The sequence below is a fragment of the Felis catus genome, chromosome A2 (genome assembly GCF_018350175.1).
Source record: "Felis catus isolate Fca126 chromosome A2, F.catus_Fca126_mat1.0, whole genome shotgun sequence".
NCBI lineage: Eukaryota > Metazoa > Chordata > Mammalia > Carnivora > Felidae > Felis > Felis catus.
In genome coordinates this window covers 111,734,045-111,747,903 of record NC_058369.1, presented here as the reverse complement: position 1 = coordinate 111,747,903, position 13,859 = coordinate 111,734,045, and the positions used below count along the sequence as shown (strand labels likewise).

Here is a 13,859-nt window from a genome sequence, read left to right as displayed (position 1 = left end):
TGTCTCCCCTTCTCTCTGTCCCACCCTTGCTTGTGTGCACTCTCTCTCAAAAATAAATAAATAAACTTAAAAAAAAATACAACATTCATTCTAGTTTTTCAATTGTACTCCCCTTTTTCAATTGTTCTTTTTTCACCATGGAAACTTAAGGAAACAAAGGATCATGAAGTAACATTTGCTATTTGACAAATCTGATTAAACCAAAGGTGTTTACCACTGAGACCTACTCTACCCACTCATTCCATCTCAAGTTTACTTTCTCTTAGACAAAATACTACTATCTTTTCCCAGAAGGAATCCAAGCCATTGTCCACTGGAAACAGTTATGTTTTAGACTGTTAAACACTGCAGGGGTTTATAAAATACAAAAATAAGTATTAGTTTTGGAATAGATTTCAAGAGTTTTTGAAATATGTATTCCAAAGACATTTTAGGGTTATTGGCTAGATTAAAGAAAGATGTTGAAATAAGGAAAAAAAAAGTTTTGTAACTTGTACTTACTGTACAAACCTACCCACAATTACCAAATCCATTTAAAATGATAATTTAATAAAATCATAAGGTTAGCAAAGACTGAGCATATAGTCTATTCTGAATGTTAGTCATAGTTTTATAGTTAAAAAATGCTTTTTGTCTACTCTTCTTTGTCATATCATGTATGCCATTTGGACACAGATGTAGGTAAGGATTTAAGCCTATCTCTTACTATCTGTAACAATGGGTAAGTAAATGAGTTAATCTTTTCATGTTCCATGCTTTATCTGTGAATGGGAGTCTTAATACATGATGTAGGGGTTCATGTGAGAATACTATAATTATGGTACAGTGCTCAGTAGAGTAACAGGTACAAGTTTGGGATAACCAGTATTAGCTACTGTTATTTTTTATCTTGATCAACACATTCCATTCAAACACTACTACGTTTAACCTACCTTTTTCTTCTTTTGTTAATTCTCACATTATAAAGGAATTTATTTGCAAAGAACCCTTTCACTTTTTGAAAGTGGAACACAGTAATTTATATTTTATTTACTCAATAAATATTTGACACATAATGGTTTTATTTCAAATAGCTTTTATTCACACTAGGACTAGAGGAAGTCTAATTCAGTAGAAAACACAAGACAAAAGGGGATCTTTTATCCTCTTCGAAAGAGAATCACAACATTAACAACATAGACAATTTGGAACACACCACTGAATTACCCATTCAGTATTTTCAAATACAAAAAAAGGAATCAGAAAGAAGGTAAACATTCCAGGAGCATGTTCAACAATGGTATTATTATAAGGTATTAATCCTTTATTAGATAATTATTTTTCACATCTGGGAAAATATCACTGGCAGCACAATTTTAAGAAAAGAAGTTTGGCAACATGTATTTTTCTCAGCAGCTCTGGATGACAGATTTTGGTGAACGCTAGCCAAAAAAATTAAGGGCAAAACCACTGTTGCACAGAGGACAACAAACTGATCTTATTACAGAAACAGATATCAGACCACAATAGAAAAGACATTTTAATTTTACACAAAGCCAGAAACTCCAGATTATTGGCATACACATCAACAAGCCTGGTCTAAAGTGTTTAATCATGAGAGTAATAAATATTGGTTTCCTGCCTGCTCTGCCCACTTTGTTTAAAAATATCAGGATATTTGCTTTCAAATGACAAAAAACTGATGAGGCTATAATCCACAAAATGGTCATTCACTTGTAACAGAATGCTTCTTATGCCTAGCAACCACTGAAAGGGCAATTTTATATAACCCAGCTGTTGTGGAGATAAGACACTGACATTGCTTATCTAGAAAAAGTTTGAGAAACTTAAAATTTAGAAAAAGCATATGGAGACTTTTATCTAAAAACAATTTTTTCATACCCAAGGAAGTGTGATTCCTCCTCAGATCTTAGAATTCTTAATTCCCAAGTTGTTTTATTACTTCATTCCTACTCAATTTTAAGTTAATAAAAGCAATAGCCTGAAATTGCTGCAAGATCTCTGTCAAGTGTCATAAAATGCCAACTCCAAGAAAGGGCACCACAATGAAGCCTAAAGGACATGACTACATTGTCCCACAAAAAATTTGATCCTCCTTATTTTATTTGATGTTGCAACATTTGCCTCTAATGTGCCTAAGGCCCAAACAGAAAAATAAAAGAAGTCCAATTTTCTTTGAATAGTCTGGAAATAATATCTTATTTCCAAATTATATTGATTTAAAATTACTCTTCAGCCATCTTTTCTTCAGGTTAGAGTTTATGCCGATGAGTCTGAATCATAAAGACATCATCCAAAGGGCAAGAAAAGTATATGTACAATCTTCTCTATGTGATAATGAGCATGACACAATTAGGCAGTAGCAATAATGGTGGAAAACTATATTTGACACAAAAGAAAAAATTCTGCATTAATAAAACAAAGTGCCAGGTCCAAAATTGTAGGCCAAAACACAGTAACTGGATCTACCTTTTAAAATAAGAGTAGAAAAAAAGTCAAGTGGTTCCTGAAAAGGAAGAGATAAAAAGGAAGATAAAAGAGTATCTAGTAAAGTGTTTGTATAAATTGGCATGAATCAAAGTATACCTAGTGGTGTCTCAGAAAATAAGTTGCCAACGTTGTTTCCACTTACTAAACACAGAAATTTAAGAAATTACCCTGATAGTTTAGATATGGCAATTTGGCATTGGGAGTTGGACAATGGAAGGAGAGAAGGGTAAAATGAAATTATTGGTTAGAAGACTGGCACGGTATGGTGAATTCACCATGTATTTGCTAAACATTCCAGTTAGAGAATTAAGATGGTTAGAAAAAAAAAGAGAGAGAGAGAGAGAGAGAGAGAGAGAGAGAGAGAGAGAGAGAAGATGGTTTGAGAAATTGTTACAACTCCATTACTCAATCATTAAGATCAAGTCCAAAAAGCTCCAGGTCAATAGTCTAAGTTTCAACTGTCTGACCCAGCTATTTCAAGCATGTTTTAACTCAGTTGTTGCATAAACCGTTATATAAAACTAGCCATGTATATCATAAAAAAAAAAAAAAAAAAAGGCTGCCGCTGATTTGGAGAAATCAAGTTCTAGAGTCCTGTATCCCATGTTCATCTACACAATTTATACTCTGGACCACATGACAAGCATGTTTTGTTTCATAAAGCATTTGATGAAGGAAAAGCAAGGTGTTAAGATGCAAGGGCTATGATTTTCAATGTAAATATGACAGGGAAAAGAAGTCACGCATAGGCACATATTTTAGTGACGGTGTTGATTTAGGTGATGTAATAATACTCGTAATACTTCATTCAAAAGGCAGTAAATAGTATAAAATACTGTTGGAGACCAAAATGTAATTGTGCCCTTTGGGAACACAAGAGATATTTGATGAAGATAACGACCATGCTGATGATCAGTTCTGAAGATAACAATAAAATGCCCCCATTTCTTAGTTTTAGACCATCTGGTTTTCATTTCTTTTGGAGGTGAAAACGCCCTCTTTATGGTATGGAGTTGAATCGGTGTTTTTCCCTATTTCTTATTTTTTTTTCATATTTTCTCTGCTAGTCTAGTGATTTCATTCCTGAAGCAGGAAAAGAATGTTAAGATAGATGCCACTAGAAATGACAATGTCAAACTCTGACAGAGTGGTTATTTGAAGCTCAGAATGAATTGCTTTTAAGATAAAAACCTTTGGTTTGTTTGTTTTGTGGCTATTAGACATTTAATACTTTCACTGAGGCAAGCTGAGTATAAACTTTCAAAAGATAAATACTAAGAAATATTTAAATAAACTGTCCTAAACATAGATGCTGCCATAAAAAATAAGTGTGAAAGTGCTGACTGAAATTTTCTCCCAGGAGACTGTCTTCATGGTCATTCTATTTTACTTCCATATGGAGTCTGTAAAGAAACCCAGTAAATCCACAAAGCTTTATGAATGACCTTTGGAAATATAAGAGTACTAAATTGTTAGGAGAGACCAGCCCCATAGTTTCTGAAATTGTGTGAGGAGACGTCCTGCTTTCAAATCCACTATGTTTGTTTGTCTGTTTTTTTAAAGGTTTTAAGTAATCTTTATACCCAACATGTGGCTTGAACTTAAAACCCCAAGATCAAGAGTTGCCAGCCAGGTAGGTTCCTCTGCTATGTCCTCAGTGAGAGGTTTATGAGAGTTTTGCAAAGGGTTACAGTCAAAACTGAAGGCAAGATTTCAGTTCTTATGATTGGTAATGGAAATGTGATTTGTAATAGTTTTTCCTGTGTATCTCTGTTTTTCTCAAGAGCAGATTTCTATCTCTAATATTGATGTTGTAAATATGTTTAAAAATATTTCAAAATATTTCATCTCAAAATGTTCTTCCCATTTAGTAAGCAATAATTAAATAGCCTCTATTACCGTTTGAGGTCCATTTTACTTATTACCCTAATAAAATTGTCTGTTTTTCAGACACTGGGTTGTACTATATAATTGAGAAAATTAACTTTCCTTTTGTACTTATTATCAAATATTATTAAAGTCCTAGAATTATTTGCTAATTGATTTCTCAAAAGTCGTCATTTTTACTCATCATGTATGTGATCTATTAGATTGTGAGAAAGCTTATGTATTTAAACTTCAGAGAGAGAGTAGTTCTAATAATCTCTTACTATTATGAGCAATAAAAATTAAGTGTATAAGCGGAGAAAACTATTACCAAGTGAAACCACCCTTTCAAAAAGTGCTGGTCTATTTCAAAAGAAGTGTTGATGTTCTCAAAAAGCCTCCATTCGGTCCCTGAGGAATACACTAGCGCTTGTAAGGGTATAATCAAAAAGCACTTGCAGTCTCTTCTTACAACTACATTCAGCTGTGACTAATCTTCTCCCTACCTTATCTCCCTCTCCATGCATCCTAAAGACCCTAACTGCAACCAATTGGGTACCACACAGAAGAATGTGTGATTAACTCATTAATGTGTCATGTTGTAAATCTAAATAACCATGGAGGTGTCCTAGTAATTTGGCTTTATCAGACTGATGGCTGTGTATATTAAATATGTGGCAAAATTATTATAGGAAATGTTAGTAAATTAGTATGCTTGCACTATACTGTTTCATTTTCTTACTCAACATCTAAAAAATATCTGGGAAGACCGAAAGTAATAACTGAGATTTGTAATTATGAAGCTGAGTTTAGAAAGTCACAATTATGTTTCCAATTAAAATATGACATAACTTTCTTTTTAAGGGGGAGAGGTGTCTTTTTTTTTTTTTATTAAAGCCTTTGGCTCCACTATGTGGTTTTCTGTAAGTAAGTCTCCTCAAGCAATTACAGAAAAATTGCAATAGCTAGCAAATATGATTGGCATCAATTTCTCTGAAAATATGATTTTTTAACAAAAATTCATTATTATTGTGAATCTAGATTGACCTTACCCTTATGCACTAAAACTAATTTTTACCTAATACTGAGTTACATTCCATTTCAGATTTCCTATTTCAAAGGGTGTCTCAAATTTCTAAGATGTTAAACCAAGTATTGAGCCATTTTTGTATATGTAATAAAAGTCTTTAAAATTAAAATGGTAATCCTAAAAAAACCAAATGCATGAAAAATATGGTCTGACTGTATAACAAAAGGGAGTTATATAATTCTACTTGAGTGAGATCTTTCATCTTTGATTTACAGGTTAGAGTCCTCTTTAACTAAAACCATATTGTTTTATATCTTTCATATCATGGCCTTTCCTAAAACCTTGTTTTAATTAAGGTTTCTTTCAGATTTCTGAATAAAAGCATGACAATCTTCACTTATGGCTTTAATATATCCTTTGACTTAGGAAAATATATAAAAAGAAAGATCAACTCTTTCAAAAGCATTGTCAGACATTAAATACTGCGAGGTATTCTACATCAGTGTCTTTAGGTGTTTGAGTTATACATTGAAATAAAATTTTGGGAGGTAGGGTATAACCTACTTATATTTAGTAAATTGATCTTATTCTCAGAAATAAATGTCCTTTATTTTTAGCCTTTGACATTAAGGTAACATGTATGAAGGTTAAGTGTATTTTTGCTCCCCCCCTCCCCACAGGAAGGCACAACTTCATGGTTAACTCAATTCAAGGTGACTTCAAATAGGCAATGCCTTCATTAACACATTTCAAAGATCTAGAAAATTCAGTAGCATTCCTTCACCTCAGTGGTGTCAGAGTTAAAAGAACACATCAAGCCAAACAACTGTTAACCTGAAAAATAAAAATAAAATAAAATAAAATAAAATAAAATAAAATAAAATAAAATAAAAATAAATGAAAGAAAGAAAGAAGGAATCAAAGAAAGAAAGAAAGACTCAAAGCTCCTAAGTAATTGGGAAAATTATGGGTAATCTTTAGCTTTTCTATAGGAAGGAGGGATGAAAGGTAAAAAGAATGGATGTGATGGAGGAAATAAAATAAAAAGAGAACAAAGTTCTTGATAGATTTGGAACAAAGTAAGACCATCCTCTATGTAGCATATGCTTGAAGTGACTATCATTAGAGCAAGGGATGTAGGAGGCAGATAGAAGACCTCATCCTCAAATACAGTTGCAAATCTCCCAAGTGTGAGAACACACAGAGGGAGGTTAGGGAAATAGGGTTATTTTTCTCAAGAAATGTGACATAAAACATTGCACCATTACATACAGTTTGTGAAGATCCTTTGGCATTTGGACTTTGAGAGACAGCATGGTTTATTCCATTGAACAAAGCCTCATCCCAGTTCCTCCATCTTGGACTCTTACGAGTAAGAGTTGAACCATGTGTTAAAGGCCAAAAAACAACAAAACAAAACAAAACAACCCCCCCCCCCCGCAATATGTCAAGAACTGCTATCTGTTCATACCCAAAAGCAAATCCTGTAAGCAATTTAAGACTGACAAAAATGCAATAAAAAAAAACTGATCAGAATGTCAGGAATGAATATTTCTTAGGTTTTGCCCAAAATTTTGCTGGCTGTTGTAGCATCCATAATTAACAGTATCTAATGCTGTACTGGATGTTACTAGTTTAAACTTTGGGCGTGGGGGTGGGTCACTCAGCATATTAAAAGTATGCTGGAAGCAGTTTCTTCCAATCATGGTTTACTGTAACTTTAGACTCACAACGGTTATGTTTAAGGAATCTTTAATGCCTTTTCAAGTCCATCCAAAGAACAAGTGAAGCTGCTGTTCAGAATTTTGTGCCCAGTGTTTATGTTACATCGAATCTGTGCCACCCAGGCAGCAGACAAGACTTGTCTGAGGGTGCTGGGTGGGGGGATACACAATGATGTCACACACAGGAAATATGGTGTGGGGGGGGGTGTGCTTGGCACTTCACAAGGCTGGCTCCTCTTCCATAGGCTCACCAGCAGTTCTGTAAAAATAAACAGGCAATCAGAATACGGCATAAGAGTACACAATGACATTGTAGATTTTCATGCATAATCAAAGCTGATTTTTCAGCTCTCTCTAATGTTTATTTGTGTTATTCAGTTATCCATAAATAGAGTTTCTTTCCTAGGAAGTATAAACAAATGTCAAGTGGAAAAACATTTTAGATCCAAGCAATCATTGGAAATGTTCCTGTTTATATTAAAACATGTCAAAATATTTTATAAGTCTAGATTCTGAAATGTACATGTTTTGTGTCTAGTACAGTCCAATAATTTATTGAAAAAATTAACTACAATATTTTATTTTAGGAGCAATCACAATGATTTCCTATGGAACCAGTTTGCTAATGAGAGCAAAGGACCCATCTAGCTTCTGGAGGAGACTCACCAGGGCTCTAGTTTTTGCTTCTGTTCTTTCATAACTGGATTGGCTGCCTGCCGGAGGCATTTCAAATCAAATTCTGAATTTGATTAGTAAATCGCTGCTACAGACCCAACATTTTTACAAGAAATGCTCTATGGAAGTGTGTAAATAGTTTTTATTCGGCATCATCTATGGGGTGTTCTGCTCAGGCAAAACCAAAACTAATTGCTTGGAAATTTATACTTGATATTTAAACTTAATTTAGTAACACTCTGAGGGTGTTTTAAGGCAAACTTTTAGAATGATTTTTAATTTAGTCAAAAGGACAGATTGTAGGAGAAATCCAAATACATGAGGTAGTTGGATTGTTGAGGAAGACTACTGTGATTTGAGATGCCGAGAGAAGTGAGTTTGAGTCTGAGCTCTGCGATTTGCTAATGTTGTAACTGCTAATGTTGCACTCCCATGAAGCAGTGGCTTCAGGTTCAAAACCAGAGGGAAAAAATGTTCCTTACAGAATTAGGTAAGGTTAAAAAAAAGATACAAACTTGGCTTGTAAACAATAAACACTATGAGACATTAGTTATTTAATACTTTGGATCTGTTCCTTTGTCATCTAACATATGCATACAATTGTGTGAATGGTTCAGAGATACAGAGTTATGCCTATGCTACCACAGGAAACTAAGGAAACAATATTTGGATGATGGTTCTCTTCGGATGGTGCAGTAATAGATAGGTGGTTTTCATTTTTTTCATATAGTTTATACTTGCCATGATTCTATGAGTTACTTTCATAATGGAAAAAAAAATGCTATGTTTAAAACCAAGCTGCTCCTGAAGACAAATTAACTATTTAGCCATGTTGTTTTATACATTTATAAGGAAAATAAATCAAGATTTCTATGCATCTATAAATAAAGTAGTTGCCATTAAAAAAATTTTTAGCGTTTATTTATTTTTGAGAGACAGAGAGAGAGAGAGAGAGAGTGACAGAGAGAGAGACAGAGACAGAGACAGAGTGCGAGCAGGAGAGGGGCAGAGAGAGGGAGACATAGAATTGAAGCAGACTCCAGGCTCCGCTGTCAACACAGAGCCCGGCACGGGGCTCCAGCTCATGAACCGAGAGATCGTGACCTGAGCTAAAGTCGGACACTTAACCGACTGAGCCACCCAGGTGCCCCAAGTAGTTGCCATTTTAACTTAGTGTTTTTATAATATCAATGAGATGGTAATAAAAAGGATTTTAATGCATCCTCTAAAGCATGAGAAATATCAGATATTCATTATTTGACATTTCCTAAAGGGGTGCCAAATCAGTCCACGTGAGTACTAAAAAAAAAAATCATTTCTTAGGAAGTTATAGCCTGTCCAAGAGTATACTGGATAAGGAGGTTGTGAGAAAGCATTTAGCATTGTTATATAAGATTAAAAAAAACTATTTAAATGAGTCATACTCTATTAAAATCTTTCCAAACTAAAATTATCAGCATGCTGAGAAGAAAACTCTAATGGAAACTGAGTTTTCCTATTTTTTTTTTTAGCTTTATTGAGATCCAACTGACATACAACATTGTATAAGTTTAAGGTGTAGAATGTGATGACTCGATACACAAATATATTGCAAAATGTTTACCACAAACACACATCTTTCACTTCATGTAAGTACCATCTGGTTGTTGTTATGGTAAGAACATTCAAGATTTAATCTCATAGCAACTTTCATGCATACATTACTGTTAATTATAGTCACCTTGCCTTACATTACATCCTTGGAATTGATTCATCTTATAAATGAAAGTGTGTACCCTTTGACCGACATTGTCCCATTTCCCCCAACTCCCAGCCCCTGGTAACTAACAATCTATTCTCTGTTTCTATCAGTTCAATGTGGACTTTTTCCAGTTTTACTGAGAAATAATTGACATATATAATTGAATAAGTTTAAGGTGTACAGTATGATGGTTTGGCTTACATATATTGTGAAATGATTATCATAATAGGTTTAGTTAACATCCATCATCTGGGGGCCTGGGTGGCTCAGTTGGTTGAGCGTCCGACTTCAGCTCAGGTCATGATCTCACAGTTCATGGGTTCAAGTCCCGCATCGGGCTCTGTGTTGACAGCTCGGAGCCTGGAGCCTGCTTCGGATTCTGTGTCTCCCTCTCTTTCTGTCTCTCCCCTACTCTTGCTCTTTCTCTGTCTCAAAAATAAACATTAAAAAAAAGAATCCATCATCTTATATACATACTGAGTTCAATAGGTTTAGATTTCACATATAGGTAAGATCATACAAATGAGTATTTATCTGTCTGCCTTATGTCACTTAGCCTAATGCCCTCAGGTTCACTCATGTTGAATCTCTTTTATGGCTGAATAATATTCCATTGGAAGTTTATACCACATTTTCTTTATCCATTCATCCATCAATGGAGACAGGTGTTAGGTTGTTTCCTTGTCTTGGCTGTAGTGAGCAATGCTGCAATGAACATGAGAGTGCAGATATTTCTTCAGGATACTGATTTTGTTTCCTCTGGATTATATACCCCGTAGTGAGGTTGCTGCATCACATGGTAGTTCTATTTTTAATTTATTAAGCAATCTCCATCACTAACATTTATTATCTCTTGTCTTTCTCATGCTAGCCATTTTAACTGATGTAAAATGGTATCTCATTGTGGTTTTGATTTGCATTTCCCTAATGATTAATGATGTTGAACATCTTTTCATATACCTGTTGGCCATCTGTATGTTTTCTTTAGAAAAATATCTGTTCTGGTCCTTTGTCCATTTTTTAATCAAATTATTACTTTTTGCCATTGAATTGTATGAGTTCCATATATATTTTGAATATCAACCCCTTATATATGTATCATGATTTGCAAATATACCATATATCACATATATACATTTGTTTGCAAATATTTTCTATATCATAGGTTGCCTTTTCATTTTGTCGATTGTTTCTTTTGCTGTGCAAAACTTTTAGGTTGATGTAGTTACACATGTTTATATTTTTGCTTTTGTTGCTTTTTCTTCTTTTTGTCATATCCAAAAAATTCATTGCAAAAGACCAAAGTCAAGAAGCTTTTTTCCTTATTTTTTTTCTAAACTATAACTATGTTTATAGTTTCAGGTCTTCATGTAAGTCTTTAATCCACTTCAAGTTAATTTTTGTGAGTGGTGTACGATAGGGTCCAATTTCATTCTTTTTCATGGGAATGTCCAGTTTTCTCAATACCATTTACTGAAGAGATTATTTCCCCTTTGAATATTCTTCGCTCCCTTGGTAATATTAGTTGACTGTATATGTGAGGGTTTATTTCTGGGCTGACTGTTCTGTTTCATTGGTTTATGTTTGCTTTTATGACAGTGCCATACTGTTTTGACTACTACAGCTTTGAACAGTTTTAACTCAGGATGTGTGATGCTTCCAGCTTTGTTCTTTCTCAAGATTGTTTTGGCTATACAGGGTCTTTTGTCATTCCATATGAATTTGAGGATTTTTTTTCTTCTATTTTTGTGGAAAATGCCATTGGAATTCTGATAGGAATTTCATTGACTCTATAGATGACTTTGGTGTATGGACACTTCCAAACAGTTAAACCTTCTTTGTGTCATTTTCAGTTTCTTTCATCAGAGTCTTCTTTTTGGTATATAGATCTTATTTTGTATTCTGCAACTAGCAAACAGAGATCATTTTACTTCTTCTTTTCTTGTTTGGATGCCTTTTGTATCTTTTTCTTCCCTAATTGCTCTTGGTAGGACTTCCAGTACAATGTAGAATAGGAGTGGTGAGAATAGGTACCCTTATGTAGTTTCTGATCTTAGAGGGACAGTATTCAACTTTTACTGTTGAGTATGATGTTAGCTGTGGGTCTGTCATATGGCCTTTATTATGTTGAGGTATGTTCCTTCTATACCTAATTTGTTGAGAGTTTTCATTATGAAAGGATGTTAAATGTTGTCAGTTGTTTTCCCTGCACTTATTGAGAGAATCAGATGATTTTTATCCTCCATTCTATTAATGTGGTGTATCATGGTGATTGATTTGCATATGTTGAACCATCCCAGGGATAAATTCCATTTGATGATGTTGTATTATCTTTTAAATGTGTAGTTGAAATTACTTGGTGTTTTGTTGAGGATTTTCACATCAATGTTCATCAGGGGTGTTGGCCTATAATTTTCCTTTTTTTGTAGAATCCTTGTAGTATCTGACTGTGATATTGAGGCAATATGGGGTATATTAAGAGACGTTTGAGAGTATTCTCTTCTTTATGATTTTTTGGACAAGTTTGAGAACTGCTGTTAATTCTTCTTTAAAGGTTTAGAAGAATTCACCAGTGAAACCATCTGGGACTGGAATTTTGTTTGAGAGGTTTTTGATTACTGATCCAATTTCCTTACTCATTATTGGTCTGTTCAGATTTTCTATTTCTTCATGATTCAGTGTTGGTATATTGTATATTTCTAGTAATTTATTAATTTCTTATAGGTTATCCAATTTGTTGGCATATAACTGTTCATAGTAGTTTCTTATGCCACTTGTATTTATATGGTATTAGTTGTATCCCGTTTCATTAATAATTTTATTATTTGAGTCTTCTTTCTTGGTAAGTCTAGCTAAAGGTTTGTCAACCTTTTTAGTTTTCAAAGAATCAACTCTTAATTTTGTTCATCTTTCCTATTGTTTTTCTATTCTCTATTTCATTTATTTCTGCTGTGATTTTTATGTACTTTCTTCTAGCAACTTTGAGCTTAGTTTGTTTTTTTCTACAAGTTCCTTAAGATGTAAACTTGGGTGTTTTGAGATTATTTATTTATTGAGGCATTTACTGTTGCAAATTTGCCTCTTAACACTGCTTTCCCTTTATCCCATAAGTTTTGGTATATTCTGTTTCCATTTTTGTTTGCTTCAAGATATTTATTTCAAGACATTTTTTGATTTTCTTTTGATTTCATCCTTGAACAATTAGTTCAAGAGTGTGTTAAAATTTCCATATATTTGTGAATTTTCCAGTTTTCCTCCTGCAATTGGTTCGGAGTTTCATACCATTGTGGTCAGAAAACATACTTGGTATAATTTCAGTCTTAAAATTTGCTAAGACTTGTATTGTGACATAACATTTGATTTGTCCTAGAGAATGATCCTTGTTCACTTGAGCAAAAATGTATATTTTCCTGCTGTTGTATGAAATGTTCTGTTTATGTTTGTTAGATCCATTTGCTGTAAAGTGTAGCTCAAGTCCAATATTTTCTTACTGATTTTCTCTCTGAATGATGTAACCATTGTAGAAAGTGGAGTACTGAAGTCACCTACTATTATTGTATTGTTGTATATTACTCCCTTCAGATCCATTAGTATTTGCTCAATTTATTTAGGTGTTACAATGTTGGTGGCATGTATATTTATAATTGTATCCTCTTGATTAGATGACCTACTTATCAACATATAATGACCTTTGCCTCTTATTACAGTTTTAGACTCAAAATTTATTTTTTGTTACATACATACTGCTACTCCTGCTCTATTCTGTGTTTCCATTTGCATGAAGTGTCTTTTCCATTCTTCGACTCTGAGCCTATGTTTGTCCTTAAAGCTAAAGTAGTCTTTTATAGGCAGTATGTAGATGGTATTGTTTGTTTAAATTCACTTAGCCATGCTATGCCTTTTGATTGAAGAATCTAATCCATTTACATTTAAAATAATTGTTGATAACTAAGAACTTACCGTTTTGTTAATTGCTTTCTAGCTGTTTTGTAGTTCCTTTGTTCCTTTCTTCCTTTCTTGATGTCTTTACTTTGAATTGATATTTCTTCTTAGTGGTATATTTTGATTCCATTCTCTTTATCTCATGTGTACCTACTATAGTTTTTTGTTTTGTGGTTAGTCTGAGGCCTACTTGAAACATCTTGTACATATAACAGTCTATTTAATCTGATAACAACTTAACTTTGCTCACATGCAAAATTCTACCCTTTTACTCCTCCTCCCTACATTTTACCCTTTTTATGTCACACTTTACATCTTTTTATACTATGTATCTGTTAAGAAATTATTGTACCTACATCTATTTTTAATACTTTTGCCCTTTAACTCTTAC

At 33.6% G+C, this 13,859-nt stretch overlaps 1 protein-coding gene across 24 annotated transcripts in view; it reads right to left on the bottom strand.

The window, feature by feature from the left end:
* Nucleotides 1-1,058: 1,058 nt before the first annotated feature.
* The window catches only part of HDAC9 (histone deacetylase 9), a 939,894-nt gene continuing 927,093 nt past the window's right edge, over nucleotides 1,059-13,859 (bottom strand). For all 24 annotated transcript variants that reach the window (XM_019825556.2, XM_045053248.1, XM_045053242.1 and 21 more), the window contains one exon: nucleotides 1,059-7,369. In XM_019825556.2, the coding sequence (XP_019681115.1) occupies nucleotides 7,330-7,369 (40 nt within the window). In that variant the 3' untranslated portion in view covers nucleotides 1,059-7,329. The remainder of the gene's footprint in view (nucleotides 7,370-13,859) is intronic.